Source organism: Peromyscus leucopus, chromosome 9 (assembly GCF_004664715.2).
Source record: "Peromyscus leucopus breed LL Stock chromosome 9, UCI_PerLeu_2.1, whole genome shotgun sequence".
Lineage (NCBI taxonomy): Eukaryota > Metazoa > Chordata > Mammalia > Rodentia > Cricetidae > Peromyscus > Peromyscus leucopus.
Window position 1 is genome coordinate 105,421,035 of NC_051070.1, and position 19,548 is coordinate 105,440,582.

Sequence of the window (19,548 nt, forward strand, 5' to 3'; positions counted from 1 at the left end):
GCTCGATCTGTAGACCAGGCTGACCTCGAACTCACAGAGATCCTCTTGCCTCTGCCTCCCTTAGTGCTAGGATTAAAGGTGCGTGCCACCACTGCCCAGCTGAGTTACTTCATTTTTAAAACATTTCTTTGTCTAAAATAATATCTTGAAGAGTAGCTATAGGAATCAAATAAGAGGGCCAGCAAAATGGTTTAGCAAGGAAGGACTCTTGCCATTAAGCCTGGAACCTGATGTGATCCCCAGGACGCACATGGTGGAGGAGAGAACTGACTTCCACCTCCACATGTGGACTGTCATGCATGTGTACACTAGCACATAGACAAAGTGTAGTAGAACTTTTTAAACAGGCCAGAGAGATGGATGAGTGGGTAAAGGTGACTACCCCAAGCCTAAGAACCCGAGTTTGGCCCCTGTGCCCGTACAGAACACTGACTCCTGCATGCTGTCCTTGACTTTGTATGTGTGCTTTCACTCCCCTCCCCACCCCGCCTCCAAACAATAAGAAAATAAACGTAATTTAGAGAGTTCAACAAGAAGCAGCAGAGAGGCTGTTGGAATTTGGGGGTTGTTGGTTTAAAAAAATTTTAGGCCAGTTATGTTAGCACAAGTCTTTAATCCCAGTACCCAGGAGAAAGGTCTCCCTGCATTCAAGTCTAACTTAGTTTCACATGCTGAGTTTTAGGCTAGCCAAGTTACATAGAGAGCCCCTGTCTCAAAAAGAAAAGTGTCTGTAATGGAAACAAAAAAGACTTAACTAAGAAAATTCATGTATTGTCAAGCGTATTGAAGCTTCTCAGTCTTAATTATCTCCCTCTTCCCCTAAGGAGATGCTGTCATTTTAGAATGTGAATGTATTATGAAATAGATGGAAAGGAGGGACGTGGTAAGCAGTGTTAGGTGTGGACTTTCTCAGTGGCGTTTCCTCAGCTCCACTTCTCACTAAGTGGTGTTGTCATGGTAACTGCAGGCTGTATGGGAGTTAAACCACTTTCCTTCCAGCTTTCCAGCCAACATAATAAGCAAAACCTAAGCCTGACTGGGCAAACACAGACCTGTTTATTAGCTCACCTATTAATAATGCTAAACTAGCTTTGTGCTGACTTATGTTCCTTTGGAAATTTTATTGTTGCTATCTAAAACCTCAGAGAGGCTTAAATCATCCTCCAGAACATGTGAAGTATCTTTCCTAAAGTGGTCTTAGCCATTAGTATGTTCAAAATCATGCATGTAAGGAAGGCACCATGGGATACTTGTTTGCTGTTTGTGTGTTTATGCACAGTACTTTTCAAATGTAGCCTGAGCATGGACAGTCATTTAAAACAAGGTGATTATAGGAAAAATCTATAGGAAAGCTTAAGCTGCACAACATATTACACCCTTAGCTGAAAGAGAATGGTTACTGGACATTGTGGTGTACACCTGCAACCCCACATTTGAGAGGCTGGGACAGGAGCATGTCGAGTTTGAGGCCAGCCTGGGCTACATGTGGAGTTGAGGCAGTAGTCTAGGCCACAAAGAGACACCTTGTCTCAATATATATATATATAATTTAATGTATATTTCCCAGCTATCAAAGAGGCCCAGGCAAGAGGATTGTTAAATCTTATTTTTCTTTCTTTCTTCTTTTTTTTTTTTTTTTTTTTTTTGGTTTTTCAAGACAGGGTTTCTCTGTGTAGCCCTGGCTATCCTGAAACTCGCTTTGTAGACCAGGTTGGCCTCGAACTCACCTGGGAGCAGCACTGGGGAGGCAGAGCCAGGCGGATCTCTGTGAGTTCGAGGCCAACCTGGTCTACAGAGCAAGATCCAGGACAGGCACCAAAACTACAGAGAAACCCTGTCTTGGGGGAAAAAAAAAAGGTGTGAGCCACCACCGGGCACTAAATCTTATTTCTAATCCTAACTTGTCCCTTGTAATTTCTATGATCTTGACAGGTTTCTGTTTTTCAGTTTCCTTATATATAAGGAAGGTAGTACCAAATTTACCTACTTTATTTCAGTAATTACTGTTTAGCCATGTAATCAATGTAGCATATACCCACGTAGGAAGACACAATGTATTGCATGTTTCTCCCAAATAACCTACTGCATTCTTCAGGAATGTTCTTTTCAATCTCATTTTCCTTTCATTTCCTAAACATTTAGAAGCTATATATTCAAGGGAGAACATAAATGTTTAGCAATTAGACTGAAAATACATCTCTTTTTGGTCCACTCCAAGAGTTTTGGAAAAATGATTTTATGTCTGACAGGTTTTTGTGGAGTGTTTGTGTTGAGGCTGCAGGCAAATTATTTAAGCTTCTGTAAAGTGTTGTGAGACTCTGGGCTGGAGAAATGGCGCGATGGGTCAGAACACTGTGCAAGCATGAGGGTCTGAGTTTGGATCCCAGCACCCATGTACAAAGTTGTGTATGCCTGTAACCCCAGCGTGAGGGTTTGTTTTATAGTCACGGCTGGCCTTGAACTCATGGTGAGCCTTCTAGAATTTTGATGGGAAGTACATTTATCAATTTTGGTCATATAATCTTACCTTCATTTTAACAAGTGCTTATATAGTTTATGAATTTATATAAAACAAAATCATAAATAAATAGGATCCAATGAAAGCATAGAATTTTAAAGCAGAGGGTAATCAATATAAATAATACTTATGGAAGTTGAGTATGGTAGCACGTGTGTGTAATCTCAGCATTTGGGAGGCTGGGGTAAGAGTATCACCATGAATTAACAGCCTGGATTCCATGATGGACACTAGGTCAGCTAGCAAGGACTGCACAGCAAGACCTTATCTCAAACCAAAACAACTCTACCCCCTGCAAACAAAACAACAACAACAACAACAAAAGAAGGTTCTTAGGGTTGACCCAGGCTAACCTGGGCTTCATAAGACCCTGTTTCAAAACAAAAAGAATGTAAGAGATTTAGTTGGGGTCTTAGAGCAGTGGTTCTCAACTAGTGGGTCAGGACCCCTTGGTGGGGGTTAAGGCGGCCCTTTCACAGGGGTTGCATATCAGATATCCCGCACATCAGATATTTTCATTACAATTCATAACAGTAGCAAAATTACAGTTATGAAGTAGCAACAAAAATAATCTTATGGTTGGGTGTAACACAACATGAGGAACTGTGTTAAAGGGTTGCAGCATTAAGAAGGGTGAGAACCATTGCCTTAGAGTAATATAAATTAAAGAAATTTAAAGGTCTCAGTATTTAGTCCAGGCTAGCCTCAAATTTATGATCCTTTTGCTTCAGCCTCTCAGTTGCTAGGATTATAGGTGTGTGCTACCACACCTGGCTAAGGGAATTCCTTGTTAGATGAGTTTTTCTAAGATTTTATTTTCTTTCTCTCATATTTAAACTGGGGATTGAATGTGATGCACATGCCGGGCACGCTCTCTACCCATTTTCTTAAAATTTTTAAATACGAAGGTCAGTATCATTGTGAATGACAAATAGGTTATTTATTAATTTGTGTAATTTTAAATTGTAATCTTTAGTAATTTTTGCAACACCCATCCCAACTCTGGATTTCTCTGTATAGCTCTGACTGTCCTGGAACTCACTGTGTAGACCAGGCTAGCCTTGAACCCACAGAGATCCTTCTGCCTCTGCCTCCTGAGTGCTTAAAGTTGTGCACCACCACTGCCCGGCAAGGTTTGCAGTTGTTTTTATGCCTAAAATAATTTGTGTTGTCAGTGAATGACTTTGTGTCACTTAGCTTTGTCTACTTAGATAAAGCCAAACTAGGGATTGTTGGATCTGAGCTGGAGAAATGCTAGATTTTACTCTGGATTTTTGTGTAAATACTGAGTTGTAATAGTTCAGGGAGAGTTTTTTTTTTAATGTTTAAAATTTTTTATTTATTTATTTTGTGTGTGTGTGTGTGTGTGTGTGTGTGTGTGTGTGTGTGAGAGAGAGAGAGAGAGAGAGAGAGAGAGAGTGAGTGCGAGCGAGAGCGCATGTGTCAGAGGGCAGCTTTCTGAACTGGGTTCTGTCTGCCATGTGGGTTTTGGGGATTTCATGCAGATAGACCATCAGACTCAGCAGCAAGCCCTATTATGTGCCGAGGCTACTTGCCAGCTTTTGTGGGGCAAGGGCATCATTTTGGCTGTAGTTTAGTTTGCAGTTGATAATCTTCTTATTAATTGGAATTGTGCATAAATGCAGTTAAAGAATTGACTTAGATAAAATATAGATCATTGCTGTTTTTATTCAACATATTGATAAAGGAAAAGAAGTCAGGGGAAATTTGGAGGTTAAGTTTTATATGATGAAATCTCAACAGAATGATTTATGCATACTTAGAAATAGCAGTGATCTGACTAAAACATGATTTCTCGGGGATTGCATGCATACACTCTGCAGTTCTTGGTGTTCCAGTTCTGGACCTGTCGCTGAGATTAGGGGAGATGTTCTTTCATGTAGAAATGGTCACGTGTTTTCCCAAGAAATAGCTTGGTTCTAATAGGACTCTGAATTCTCGGTCATTATTCATTAAACAATCATTTTAAGCTCCTCATAGAAGGCAAGTTCTGTGCCGTACATTGTGTCTAAAACAATACAATGAAAAATAAAACAATTACAATCTGTACAATCTGTAATCTTGTTCTTTTTTTTTTTTTTTTTTTTTTGAGATAGGGTGTCTTTGTGTAGCCCTGGCTATCCTGGAACTCTCTCTGTAGAGCAGGCTGCCCTGGAACTCAGAGATCTGCTTGCCTCTGCTTCCTGAGTGCTGGGATTAAAGGTATGTGTCACCACCACCCGGCTACAATTTGTAATCTCAAATTTGTGTACTTACTTTTTTTTCTTCTGTGAGGAGCTCAAAATACATGGTTGAAAGTTATCTAAATGGTTATGTTTATTCCTTTCATTTCCAGAGGTTTTTAGTAGGTTCATTATAGGCCTATTTGGTCTTTGTTTATTGCCATGGCCTTATCTTTATTCCATCATTTTAAAAGTACTTCTCATATTTTGTAGTGAACTGTAGATCTCCTTGGAGAACACAATCTATATGTAAGTTGGAGACTTTACCTATGCTGGAATGGTACAGAGCTTACTTCAGCATTACTGAGTTAATGTATAGTTGTTACAAAGTTTCCCTGTTTAATGACTAACTTGTTTAGTGAGAGTGAATGATTGATTATGGCAACTAAAGAGTATAAGATAAAACGTGAGTGTACTTTAGACACACCATTCTTTAGTGTGATAGGTATCTTTATAAATAACTTTCATTAATTGTTTTTTTTTTTTTTTAAATCTTGGATCTAGAACATTAGACTGTCACTTTCCTCTTTTGTTGTTTATCTCTTTTTTTCTTTGCTTTTTACCCAGCCTGTCCTCAAACTTGACATATAGCTGAGGATGACCTTGTATTTCTGATCCTCCTGCCTCTCAAGTGCGGATGTTACAGGCATGCGCCACCATGCCTTGTGGCGTGTGATACTTTTGTTTCCCCAACAGGGTTTCTCTGTGTAACTGGAACTCACTATGTAGACTAGGCTGGCCCTGAACTCCCAGAGATCCGCCTGCTTCTGCCTCCCAAGTGCTGGGATTAAAGGCCTGCGCCACCATAGCCAGCTCAAGGTACTTTTTTTTTAAAGGATGCGCACATGAAAAGAATAGAGGCTTTGAATCTTTGAGTATACTAGATAAGTGTTACTGTGATAAACAGATATTTTGATATCAAAACAATTGTAGTTGTTTAAAAACATGTTACTGATTTTATTAATAATATTTATATTTAACACTGTAGTAAGTGCTGTATGTATATTAGCTTTTAAAAATGATCTCTAGATTTTCCTTAAGTTTTTTTTATTTTATATGCATGAGTGTTTTGCCTGCCGTGGTGTGTATGTGTGCTATGTGTGTTCAGTGTCCATGGGAGCCAGAGGAGAGTGGTGGGACTGGAGTTATTCTCTGTTGTGAGCCACCATGGGGGGGGGGGCTGGGAGCCGGGCCTAGGTCTCTGCAAGATCAGCACGTGCTTTTCCCTGCTGAGCATCTCTCTGACCCCCATTGTCTTGTTCAGACTTTGTAAAATTGCACAAAAGGGGGGAGGCTATTGTTATACCTACTTTACAGACTAGAGAGGTCAAGGGACGGAAACGCAAGATTTCTGCGGTTGGTATCATTTCCTTGACAAATTTTGACATCATGAAAATAGTGTCATTTCTTTCTCTCCTTTCCCCTTCAAACTCTTAGTTTTGTTATTTCCTGTCTCGCATTTTTGTTAGATGTGTTTTCCAGAGGTCAGGCTTAGTTCCCAAGTCCGGTTTTATGTCTTTATGACTTTGGGAAAGCCTTAGATACTGCATTCCACCCTTTTTATCTTCATATTTTTTTCATAGCTGTGTAGTTTAATGAATCAAGTGGCTTGGCAGGGATTGTTGAAAAGTAATTCTTAATCTCTTATCACTTAGTTTACTCAACCCAAGAAACTTTGTATCAATTGTCTACATTGTTGGAGCCCACTAGGGTTCCTAGTGGCTGTACCCTGCAGGACTGCGTAAGAGGTTGATTGGACCATGGGCCTGGGTACCAGGTGACTGTAACTAGCAAGGGGGAGGTCTTTTGCTCCACCCCTTGGCATTGTTATAAATAGACCTTTGGAATAAAGTTCTGGGCCAGTGGATAGGGATCCAGGCCCACCCGAGTCCATCCTGTGTTTTCTCTCCATTCTCTATTTCTAACTAAGTCTCTTATCCCTCCTCAGTCCTCAAGAGTTCCTGGGGTAAGCAAGTGTGGGGCTGGTCCTCCATACTACATTATCCATTTTTTCCTTTTGTTTTGTTTTGAAGACATGGTCTTGCTGTATATAGCTCAGACTAGCCCTGAACTCACTGTGTAGCCAACAGGCCTCAGACTTAGTATAGCCCAAATTGGCCTTGAATGGCGCTGTTTGCTGGAATTACAGGTATAAGTTTCCATGCCTAGTTTGTTATGTTTTTTTTTTTTAAGTATAGTTAACTTTTTTGTTTTAGCTTCTTACTTAATTAGAGGGAAGCATTTTAAGATCATAGCTTTTAAATCCTAAGGCATTACTGTATCTTTTTCTGAGCATTGGAATCCTTCCTTTTTACTCAGTGCTGTTGTACTTCTTCAGTTCTCTTTATTAAAGCCAAATGTCAAAAATATCAATTTTTGCCACCTGATTGTTAACAGTGTTTTGCTTTGTTTCCAGAAGCTACTAGGATCGTTTAAAAAAAAAATGGTAAGTGATAATTATAGGTGGAGTTTCTCTGTGTCTCAGAAGCAGCTCCCAAATAACCATTCAGAGAGTTACTATTAATTATAAATGCTCAGTTGGTAGCTAACTCTTACATTTAATTAACCCATATTTCTTATCTACCCTCTGCCACATGGTGGTACCTTCTTTCAACACAGGATGTTCATCTTGCTTCTCTCTAAGTACTCTCTTGACTCCTGAGACTCCGCCCTCCTTCCCAGCATCCTCTGTGTCTTGCCTTCCTGCCTATACCTCCTACCTTGCTACCAGCCAGTCAGCTCTTTATTAAACCAGTCAGAAGGCTCCTTGGCAAAGACACATCTTCACAGTATACAAAAAGATTATTCCATAACAGATAATTAGCAAGCAATGAGTAATACCCTCCTTCATTTTCACTGAGAGCAATTACTAATTCTGTCCTCGTGAAGAGTATATACAGTTTCTGCTCAGAATGAGAGTTTGATAGCAAGATACGAGGAAGTAGAAAATGACTTGTCTGGACGAGCAAATGTGATGAAATGTGTCATGTGCACAAAGAAAGTGACGAGTATTACACAAGTTCTGTTTTGTTTTTTGTTTCCTAAACTTCTGGTCTCCCATGAAAGTATTTCTTCTTTTATTTAATTGCCTCCAAACAAACTAAAATAATCTGTAACTGTAAATAATCGTATTTGTGCAAAACCAGTTTTCTAGATCTTAGGATATAGTGACTGATGAGCAAAATAAAATTCCTGACACCTGTAGTGGAGGACACAGCACTGGAGAGACCTTGCTGGGTTGGGCCAAGGTGCCCGGTGGGTGAGGGAGACACGCCACGCACATGCGGTGGGCAGTAATGTGGCATGATGGAGAGTCACTCACACCCCAGGCGCGGCATCCACGTGGAGAGAGTTTATTATAATAGCAAGACAGAGAAAGAAAGAGAGAGAGAGAGGAAGAAAGAGAAGGAGAGGAAAAGCAGAGGTGAGAAAGGGAAGAAGGGGGAGAGAGAGAAGGGAGGGGTTTTCCTTAAAGGAGGGTTTATGTCAGGATGCAGGGTGGGTCCCCAAGGGGCGGGCCAGAATGCCAACAACAGGTAAAGAGCACAATCTCAGATGAAGATGGAGAGCTGTAGAAGCAAGTAAGATGTAAATAAGGTATGGGGTGGAGGCCCTACAATCTGCTTAGACTTTTTAGATGGACTTAGACCATCATGCACTGAGACAACGAGCCATGTACACACTGAGGAAGCATCCCGTTGCCTTTTCAGATGGACAAAGTTATATTGTCCACTCGATAGCCCAGGCTGGCCTGGGGCTTTGGAGTTCACTCTGTAGTACAGGGTAACACTTATGCTTCAGCCTTCGAGATGAGAAGTATGAGCTGGAGCAATGTCATTCTTTCCCTGGAAATTACTAGAGCCCATCACAGAGCTGGGCATGTAGATAAGTTGGTAGAGTGCTTGCCTGGCTTTGATCTCTAGTACCTCATAACCAAATATGGTGTTAAAAGCCTACAGTTACAGGGCTCACCCTCTTGAATGAAGGCAGGATGTTCTGAAGTTCATCATCCTCAGATAGATAAGGAGTTGGAGGTAATCTTGGTTTAGACTCTGTCTCAAATGTAAATAAATAAGTAAACAAATTCCCCTATCAGAACCGAGGATGTGTAGACCCTCAGTGAACCACATGTAGCCAGGCACCTCTATTTTTGCACCATAGTCTCTTCAAAATACTGAAAGAAAACCAAAAATTATAGTCCTGTAATCAGTAAAAGTCTGAATTTTCTTTCAAACTAACAACGATGAAGAAATTGCCAGCAGATTTGATCTATTAAAAAAAAAAATCTGTGTTGTATGGTTGTGAGTTCTAGTACAGCCAGAGCTATATAGTAAGAACCTGTCTTAAAAGAACAAAGCAAAATAAAAAGAAAACAGCTGGGGCAAATTTGTCCTATTATAGGAAAAGAATAGATCAAACAACCATAGACTCTCTGGCAGGCTTCCCCGTAGTCATTAGCAAAACTGATGATTTCTTTTACCACTGTCTACTGTAAGATGTACACTGTACGGGAGTCCATTAGCTTGACTGAAGAGCTCTAGACATTTTTCACTGGCCAGAGTTGGTTCAGAAGTTGGCTGTTGGGTCTCTAGTACAACCTCATGAGAAACATTAAGAGACAAAGTTAATGAGTGAAATGATCTAACATCATGATTAATATAAACTTGTTTGTAAGGTAAAATGTAATTGAACAGCTGGCTGGTACCAGAGCGTTATAGAAGAATAAGGTCAGAGAAATGGTGTTCTTTATAACTAGAGATACTGACATATTGTTTGGTTTTCAAACCGAAGCAAAATATAGAGGAGTTGAATGTAATTGAATAGGTTAAAAAATGGAAGCTAGGTAGCCAGCGATGGTGAACACCTTTAGTTCCAGCACTCGAGAGGCCAAGGCAGGCATATCTCTGAATTTAAAGCCAGCTGGTCTACAGAGCGAGTTCCAGGACAGCCAGGGCTACGTGGAATATATATATATATATATATATATATATATATATATATATATATATATACACACATATACATATATATATCTATACACACACACACACACACACACACACACAAACACAAAATGTATCACATGCCAGTAGTCTCTAATTTATGATGATTCTACCTAGGAGTTTTACCTTTATGATGATGTAAAGATGATAAACATTCAATAGAAATTGCACTTGAATTTGATTTTTCCCTGAGCTAGCAGTATGTACTAGAGTGCTCTTCGGTGATGCTGGGCAGTAGCAGCTCTCATTCGACCATGTGTTATGAGAGTAAACAGCTGTGCCCACAGTGCATGGTGTTGCTAAGCTAGGTTGTTCAGTAAGCTTAGTATGCTGAATACATTTTATGTGTAATGGTAATTTATTTCTTATCTGAGTCCATGTGGTTTCCTTCCTGTTCTCAAAACTGCCTTTTTTACTGATTCAAATAAAATCCAAACATGGCATTTGGTTCATCTCTTAGATGTTTTTTATTTAAAACAGGCTTCTCATATTTTTGTTACATGCTAATCTAAAAAAATTTAATTTATTTACTTATATTTTTACTTGTGTATTTGTGTGTGTGTGTGTGTGTGTGTGTGTGTGTGTGTGTGTGTGTAAGTCAGAAGATAACATGTAGGAAGGAGTCTATTTTCTGGTCTCATCATGTGGGTCCCAAGGATTAAACTCAGGTTGTCAGACTCCATGGCAACCACCTTTACCCCCTAAGGCAGTGGTTCTCAACATTCCTAATGCTGCAACCCTTTAATACAATTCCTCATCTTGTGGTGACCCCCCACCATAAAACTATTTTTGTTATTACTTCATAACTGTAATTTTGCTACTGTTATGAATCATAATATAAATATTTTTGGAGACAGAGGTTTGCCAAAGGGGTCACAACCCACAGGTTGAGAACTGCTGCTCTAAGTTATCTCCCTGGCCCCTTCCCACTTCTTTATTAAAGAAACTAAGCCACTTGCCTTGTCGATCAATCTTCCTGAGTTTACTTCCATGTGCTGTAACATTTTCTTTTATTCCTTGTATTCCCAGTAAAGTGAATTGATGAAGTTAGCTTTTATTTTTATTCTGGGAACTTTTATTATTTTGAGAGGGGAGGTCTCACTATGTTACTCAGGTTGGCTGTGGACTCCTGGGATGGATCCTGCATCAGGCTCTCAAGCAGCCATGACTATTGGTATGTGTGCTATCATGCTCAACTCTTTTATCTGTCTGTCTGTCTGGGACAGAGTCTCTCTATGTAGCCTTAGCTGTCCTCAAACTCAACATATAGACCAGGCTGGCCTTGAACTCAGAGACCTCCCTGATAGGATTAAATGCTTGTGCCACATCCCAGCTTTGTTTTTATTCTAAATAAGCCCACAAACCCAGGTCAGTGTTGGGTTTTGTGTTAACAGTGAAGTAAGTAGATGGTTTAAGTTGCGTCTTTCCTCTTAGTTGAATCATACTTTCGACTGTGATTGGTAACTGTTTTAATAGGTATTAAAGAACCTGAAGTCTACTTTCTAAGCATAGAATTCTTCTATCTAGGAATTTTTCTCTTTTGTATTATTTTCCTTTCTTAATAACAATTGAGCTTGAATGTCAAGAAGTCTTTGGTCTTCTGTCTTCCAAAGCCCTGATGTAAATACCTGCAGAAATAATATTGGTTTGAGTTTACCCAAGCTAAAGTAACAAAGAACTATGAACTTGGGTGACTTAAACAGGAGATGTAATATCTTACAGTTCTGGGGACCAGAAGTCTGAAATAGGTGTTGGTAGGGCAATGAGACAAGATTTGTTCCAGTCTTAGGTGGTTTATTATTTTATTTATTTATATGTGAGGTCAGAGGACCGCGTTCAGATGTCACTTCGCCCCTTTCACTGTGTGTCACGTGCCTGGGGATTGAACTTAAGTCAGGAAACTTGGTGACTAATGCCTTTACTTGTTGAGCCAGCTTCCTGGCCCTAGTTTTTATTGCTTGTGAACCAGGGTCTCGTACTGTATTCCAGGCTGGTATAAAACTTATTGTGGAGCACGGACTGCTTTTGAACTTGTGGAAGTCCTCCCCCCTCAGTCTTTCAAGTACTGAGATTATAGATGTGAGCCATCATATCTGCATTTTAAACGTAGTTTTTGCTTACTATGGGTGGGGGCGCCCCCACCTTTTACAGGGTTCCTATGAGGAAGAGAGAGGCATAAGGAATTAGTAGATAGAAAGATAGCAGAGATGAGACAGACAGAAACACAGGATAGCTTCCGGAGGACCTGGATCAAAATCCCCAGGCCCCTTCTGTCTTTACAGAAAGGCTTTTTACAGGAATGCAAAGGGGCGGGGCAAAAGCCCTCCCCTTGCTAGATAAAAGCATACTGCACATCCAAGTGCAGACTCTTCCAAACACCTGGTAACCATGCACGTGGTCAATCCATCCCCTTATGCAGCCCTGCTGGGTAAAGCAAGCTCAGATCTCACTAGGAAACCAATATGGGCTTCCACAACTATGTCTTTAGTTAAGACAGTTCATCAAGATAACAGCCCTATTGTAAATCAAGAAGCATCTCCATCATCCTAGACAGTATAAGAGGTCATTTTTAAGATGTGTATATTGATACACACATCTTGTGAATTTTTCTCAGAAACATGACAAATAAGAATAATTTAAGCAATAAGGGGTTTTTCCTTTTATTTCTGTTCATTTTTCCAGTTAAGATATTTAAATAATAATGAAATACTAATTGAACTAATGTTGCCTTATGCCTAAAAATTAGGAAATCTTAAGGTATAGATAAGAATAGAGTAGGAAAGAGAATGACTGTTTGGCAATTAAAATTAAAAAAGGCCAAGCTGATGAGTCTGCAAAGAACCAGTGTACATTGGAGTAAACTTACTTGGATTTTGCTTAACTTTAAAATGTCTGAGACAGCTAGATGAAACATGACCAAAAATCAACTTGTCTAACTCTTCCTAAGGAAGGTTTGAGGAAAAAAATACTAAAATATTAATACTTTCCTTTCCAGTTATACAACATCAAACAGAGTTTAATAAGCTTAAGTAATCCTAATTCCTACAGGTAGACAACAGTAATCTACCTGTGAAAGCCTAAATTTATCTTTACCAGTCTACCACACTCTTACTTACTATTTGAAAAATTTTGAAGTATAACTAAATGTTTAGTAGTGGACATAGCTCTGAAGAGTTCTCTGGGTAAGTGCTTTGCTGCCAAGCTGATGACTGGAGTTCAATTCCTGTATCCATGTTGTGGAAGAAGAAAACTTACTCATACAAGTTGTCCATTGATCTCCATGTGTTATATATATATGCACAAATATAAACTATTAATAAAGACAATTTTAAAATAGACACTGAAAAAAGAAATTGAAGAAGACAGTAGATGATCAGAAGACATTCCATGGTCAGGATTGACAGAATTCTCCAGACCCAGTGTAATCCCCATCAAAATCTCAGGGACATTCTTTATAGAACTAGAAAAACCATCGTAAGTGTGTATGGAAACACAAAGACCAGGATAGCCAGAGCAAACTATTTCGTGTTTGTTTCCAGTTGTTGGGCTATGGTACCTAGACAAAAGCAACCTAGGGGGAAAAGGTTTATTGTAGCTCACAATTCCGTGTTATAATCTGTCATTATCTGTCGTTTTGGGCAAGTCAAGGCAGTGGAAACTTGAAGCATCTAGTCACATCCACAGTCAAGAGCAGAGAGAATGAATGCAATTATGCTTACACTCAGCTCACTTTCTTCTTTATACATCCAGGACCCCAAACCAGGGAATGTTGCCAACCACTTTTAGGCTAGATCTTCCCACATCTATCAGGTACTTAAGATATGCCCCTCCCCAGTACATGCCTTCTAGCCAAACCTGAAATACACAATCCCACACTGAGAGTCTCTTCTCAAGTGATCTATAGTATGCGAAGTTGACAAAGTAAACATTACACAGTCCTAAGCTGTGGAGACCCACGGAGGTTTCCTAGTGAGAACTTTCTCAGAGTCTGAGAACCTGAGCTTGCTTGACTCAGCAGGGCTGCATAAGGGAATGCTTTGACCATGGGTGTGGTTACCAGGTGTTTAGGAGATACACTTGGCTCTGTGGTATGCTTTGATCTAGCAAGGGGAAGGTCTTTGCTCTGCCCCTTGGCATTGTTATAAAAAGCCCTTTTGAAGAGGCAGAAGGGGCCATTGGGTTTTGATCCAGGCCCTCCCTAAACTATCCTATGGTTCTGTCTTTCTCCTCTTCTCTTTCTGTCTAATATTTTCTTATCACTCTATCTTCTTCATAGAAACCCGTAAAAGCTGGGAGCTGGCCTCTAACACTAACAGAAAGAACGTAGCTGGAAATATTACATTGCTGATCTGATGTGACCTGACCTATACCACAGAGCCCCAATGACGAAGACAGCATGGCCTAGGCACAAACACAGACACGTAGACCAGTGGGACATAACTGAGGGTCCAGAAAAAACTCACCTATCTGTGGGCACCTAATTTCTGATAAAGGTGTCAAAAAGAAAACACTGAAAAAAAAGACAGCATATTCACTAAGTAGTGCTGGAAAAAACTAAATATCCACCCACTGAAGAGTGAAATTAGATACACGACCTAGTGAGATGTCTTAGTGGGTAACACACTTGTTGCCAAGCCGTAAGCCCTAAGTTTGGTCCCTGGAGCTCACATGGTGGAAGGAGAGAATCAACTCTCAAAAGTTGTCCTCTGACCTCCACAAGTGTGCCAAGGCGTGTGTACACTCAACACTTGTGATAAATAAATAAATGTATGCTTAAAAAAAGATCCATATCTCTTCACCCCACTCAAGCATCAATTCAAACTTGAAACCTGAAATGCTGAAACTGTTGAAACATTGGGAAAACACTTCAAGACACAGGCACAGGCGGGAACACTGACCGGGACTCCAGCAACAGCATGGGGGTGGAGGGGGAGGGGAAGGTAGCTTTAAGAATTAATGAATGAGCCTGGTGGTGGTGGTGGTGGTGCACGCCTTCAATCCCAGCACTAGGGAGGCAGAGGTAGGCGGATTGAACAGACAGTTCTCAAAAGAATAAATACAAATGGCCACTGATACTTTAAGAAGTGTTCAACGTCTTTAGCCATTATGGAAATAGAAAACTATTTTGGGACTCCATTTCACCCTAGTCAGTGGCTATCATCAAGAAAACAAATGCTGGTGAGGATATGCTAAAGAAGAATTCTTATACATTGTCAGTGGGAGTGTAAATCCATGTAGACACCATGGAAACAAGTGTCAAGGTGTCTCAGCAAGCTAAAATTAGAACTTCCATATGACCCAGATACATATACCACTCCTGGACATATGCCGCTAAGACTCTATGTCCTGGGGCTGGAGATGTAGCTCAGCTAATAGAGTAGTTGCCTAGCGTGCATAAAGCCTTGGACTCAATGTCTAGTACTACATAAACTAGGCATGGCATGTGCCTGTAATCCTAGCACTCTGTAAGTGGAGGAGTAAGGGCCAGAAGCCAGTCATCCTTGGCTACATAGCCAAGTTTGGGGCCAGCCTGGGATACATGAGTCACAGTTTTAGCAACAAACTCTCATATCCCACAGGAGATTGTAAATTGGCATAAGAGGTAGCCATATATGTATCAAAGCAGTAAAAAAAAATTCAGTTTTATCATTGCCACTGCGTAAAAATATGTGTAAGAACAAAAAACTTGAAGGAAATACAACTTGTTGGTATGTTACCAAATAAGTGTGAATGTAGTTTCCTAGATTTAAGATCATAGAGGGCTAATATTAATTATTGTGTGCCATCTCACAATGCCGTGAAGTGGGAATGATGTTATTCTCAATTAACAAAGAAACAATTCTCACCTGACAGATAAGCTTAACGTTATTATGAATGATAAGAATATACAGTAATAGGATAGTAGAATGAACCTTGTGTGGCTGTCATCTGGCTTTAGCACTTGCTAGTTTCAGAGTAGGAGGGATTTGAATTCATACCTGCCTTATTCCAAAACTGGTGTTTCTTCAGTTATGACCCCTCTCTACTTTGTTGTCCAGTGATATTATTGTGTAATCTTAAAATTGCTTAGTATTTGGGGGAGTAGACATGAAAAACCTTCATAATGGCTATGACACATTATAATTGTGAGATTTTCTGGTTATTTATGTGGTAGAGAAAGTAGTTTCTTTTAATCACATGAAGTTTATAAGAAGCCTTTTTTTTTTAAGTTGTGGTGTTGGCAAAGACAAAATCTGCTGATACAGTTTATCCTGTTTTATAAATCTTGGACACATTCACCAGACTGACCACGCTAAAGATAAAGACTGTGGTGTATTAGTCTTTCTGACTGGTGGCCTTCTGCAGATTGAGAAACTGTGTAATTATTAACTGTGGTAATGGATATGTACTTGCTGGTTTCACCTGGTATTTTAATGAGCTTTAACCCTCTGAGTACAAAATGTAGCCTAGAATCACTGAAACTCATCATTTACCCATGACTATTTGTGTGTAAGCTTGCAATGATAAATACCAGTCCTCACCACTATCCACCCCCACTCACATACTCATCATTTCTATACCTTACACTATTTAGTAGCATCATCCTTGGTATAATTTAAAAAATTGTAGGCCAAGCGGTGGTGGCGCACACCTTTAATCCCAGCACTCGGGAGGCAGAGCCAGGCGGATCTCTGTGAGTTCGAGGCCAGCCTGGGCTACCAAGTGAGCTCCAGGAAAGGTGCAAAGCTATGCAGAGAAACCCTGTCTCGAAAAACCAAAAAAAAAAAAAAAAATTGTATTATTTGGTGTGTGTGTGTGTGTGTGTGTGTGTGTGTGTGTGTGTGTGTGTACACGCATGCAGACACATGCATGCCATGGCATGTGGAGTTCAAAGGACAGTTTTTGGAAGTTGGTTCTTTCCTTCCATTGTGAGGCCCAGAGGTTGAATTCAGGCCTTCATCAGGCTTGCTCAGTAAGTACTTTAATCTCTGGAGCCATCTCACTGGCTATGTTATAGTTTTAAATAATCAAGTCCATTTTCTAGCTAATTCTTAAAAGAGTGAAAGTCCCACACTTAGGGTATTTGTTGAGACAAATAAGTGAAGGCATAGTGAAATAACTATCATATATGAAAAGCCGTGTGTTTTACATCATTGTGATTCATTCCAAATGTTTCTGGATCTGGAAGGTTTTTCTGAAGTATCAAAATTGTTTGTGTTGTCCCTGTGTGTACCACTATCTCTGCACTGAAGCGAAGAAGGAGGGCTTTGGATTTTGATCCTTCTGTGATCCTGTCAAATGTAGTAATGCTACAAATATGAATAGGTCTGAAGCTGAGGAAGACTTAGCTCAACACAGACTCCTAAAGCATACTTGGATATGTGGCAATGAAATGAATAGGCTTGGATGCAGTTCTGTACAGTCCTGTGAAATAACAAGACAGCCCAAGAAAGAACAGAAAGGAAAAGAATGATCAGATGAGTGGAAGAACTGGTTGGGAAAGAGCCGTGTTCTGAAACTAAGGAACAGAGTGTTTCCCAGTTCAGTACTGTGAGTTCTCATTTGGCAATTCGGACTTTGTTATTGTCTTAACAGAGATAGGAAGTGAGAGTCAGATTTCAAGATACTGAGAAAATGCTAAGTGAGGACACAGAACATGGGAAGGTTTTACAATCTTTCTATACATCTTGGAGACAGCCTACAGCCAGTCCGGCCCTTGGGTAAGCCAACTAGCACAGCTTTCTGGGCCCTGTGTTGGTTTGGGGAGTGGAGATGAGTCCAGGCTGTACTTCACTTTGTTTTTGAACATTATTAAACTTGTAATTAATCATATTCCTAAGAGCCTATGAAAAATGCGGTTAACAGGCAGCTCCATACTCATTGTGCTTTTTCTGTTGACATCCTGCTTTTAATTCTGTATGACTTCTTACCTCTCTTTGATGATCATCACTCTTATCTTTCCCACTATAATAGCCCCTTAAACCCCATTATTGTTGGTTTTCCAGTGCTTAGCATAATGCCTGGCAAGTAATTTTGATTATTAAATAAATTAATACATATCTGTGTTTAAAAACTCCAAGCAGTTCTAATTTGGTGGCCTCACAGAATTAAGAAAGTAGAATGTTTGAGGAAAGGATTGGTAAGCAGTTTCAAATTTCAATAAGGTGAGGTTTGAAAACTGACCTTTCATCTGTCTTTTGGAGGGTTTTCCACATTGAGAGTAGTGTAGCAAATTATAATAGGAGACAGATTTAAGTTTGCTGAAGGAAAAATGAGGACAAAGACGCAACATAGGACTTTTCTTCTTTGCTTGAAAAGACTCAAGGCTAAAGGGAAGAAACACTGGAGAAGAATGCAGGAAGGTTCTTGAAAGGGGAGTTTATAATCAGTGGTTACTTTCATGTCTTGATTTGCTGTGTGAGTATTCCCTCTTCCTCTTGATAGCATTTTGAAGGTTTTTGAAATGCTATTTGGGGCCTCCTTGTGGTGAATCTAATTGATGGCATATAAATTAGAAAACCCTCATACACCAGTTACTGCATATGTGGGTAATTTTTATGAGGGTTAAATGAAGGTGGGCTGTGTGTTGGATACAGGAATGCTTAGTTCATTGATTTCCAAGGAGTATAATGTGACACCTAAAACTGCTATTGCTCTGTCTTCCCAGTACTTCACTATTATAAGCTATAAGGTATTTGAAAATTATAGTATCTATTTTTTTAATGATTCATTGTGTGTGTGTGTGTGTGTGTGTGCGCGTGCGTGCGTGCGTGCGTGTGTGTGTGTGTGTGTGTGTGTGTGTATTGACCAGAAGGCATGGGATGCCCAGGAGGATCCCGTGGAAGTAGAGTTAGTCTGTGGTGAGCCACCTGATATGGGGACTGGGAACCAAACTTGGGTCCCCTGAAAGAGCAGTATGTACTCTTAACCACGGAGCCATCTCTCCAGCCCCTTAGCTGACAAACTTCAACAGCGGCTGTCATTGTTCTCAACTTTCATATTAAAAATTAGCAATATTGTTCTGTATTCTTAGAACATTATATTCTGTCTGAAGACTGTGAAAGAAATGCCTGAATGACCAAATGAAAAAGAGCTGGCATTATGAAAATAATACCTATTAGTCATATATCATAAAAATTAAACATAGAAGTATATTTAAAACTCATTTGTAGCCTTGGTCCCTTGTGGTCTTTCTGAGAGAGTCCAGCTCTGTAGCCTCAGGCTGGCCTCACACAGATGAGGCTCTGCTGCTTTTGTCTCCAAAGTCCTAGGATTACAAGTGTGCACTGCTGCAGTGTACTCTACTGTGCTGTACTATATACCAGCTGCACTGCTGCAGTGTACTCTACTGTGCTGTACTATATACCAGCTGCACTGCTGCAGTGTACTCTACGATGCTGTACTATATACTAGCTGCACTACTGTGGGGCGTTTACCCACCACCCCCACAGCTTCCCAGAGTTTTCTTGAGTGCGAGCAGCAGGAAATATTAGATAGAAGGATTTATAGCGGAGAATCTTGCGGAGATAAACAGACAGAAAATAAAGAATAGCCTCGAGAGGGCCTGGAACCTATTCCAACGGGCCCCGACTGTCTCTGGTCCAGGGTTTTTATAGAGACGCCAAGGGGTGGAGCAAAAGACCTCCTCCCCCAGCACAGCCAAGTGCAGACCATCTCAGACACCTGCACTCAGGCCCGTGGTCCTGATCATCCTCTATTCAGACCTGCTGGGTAAAGCCACGAGGAACCCCAGAACGGGCTCCCACACACTACTGCAGTGCACTCTATGATGCTGTACTATATA

At 40.3% G+C, this 19,548-nt stretch overlaps 1 protein-coding gene across 5 annotated transcripts in view; it reads left to right on the forward strand.

Annotated features, from left to right (window-relative positions):
• Nucleotides 1-19,548, forward strand: part of Shld2 (shieldin complex subunit 2) — a 78,820-nt gene that overhangs the window by 24,408 nt on the left and 34,864 nt on the right. Inside the window, exon 1 of one of the 5 annotated variants that reach the window (XM_037208707.1) lies at nucleotides 6,678-7,207. The exons of 1 other annotated variant lie outside the window; for it this stretch is intronic. Coding sequence is in view for 2 of the 4 variants with exons in the window: in XM_037208709.1 (XP_037064604.1) it covers nucleotides 17,401-17,464 (64 nt within the window). In the remaining 2 variants the exon portion in view is untranslated. Of the gene's footprint in view, nucleotides 1-6,677; nucleotides 7,208-16,653; nucleotides 17,465-19,548 lie in introns of those variants that run through there. 3 more of the 5 variants (XM_037208709.1, XM_037208705.1, XM_037208708.1) reach the window with 3 other exon arrangements.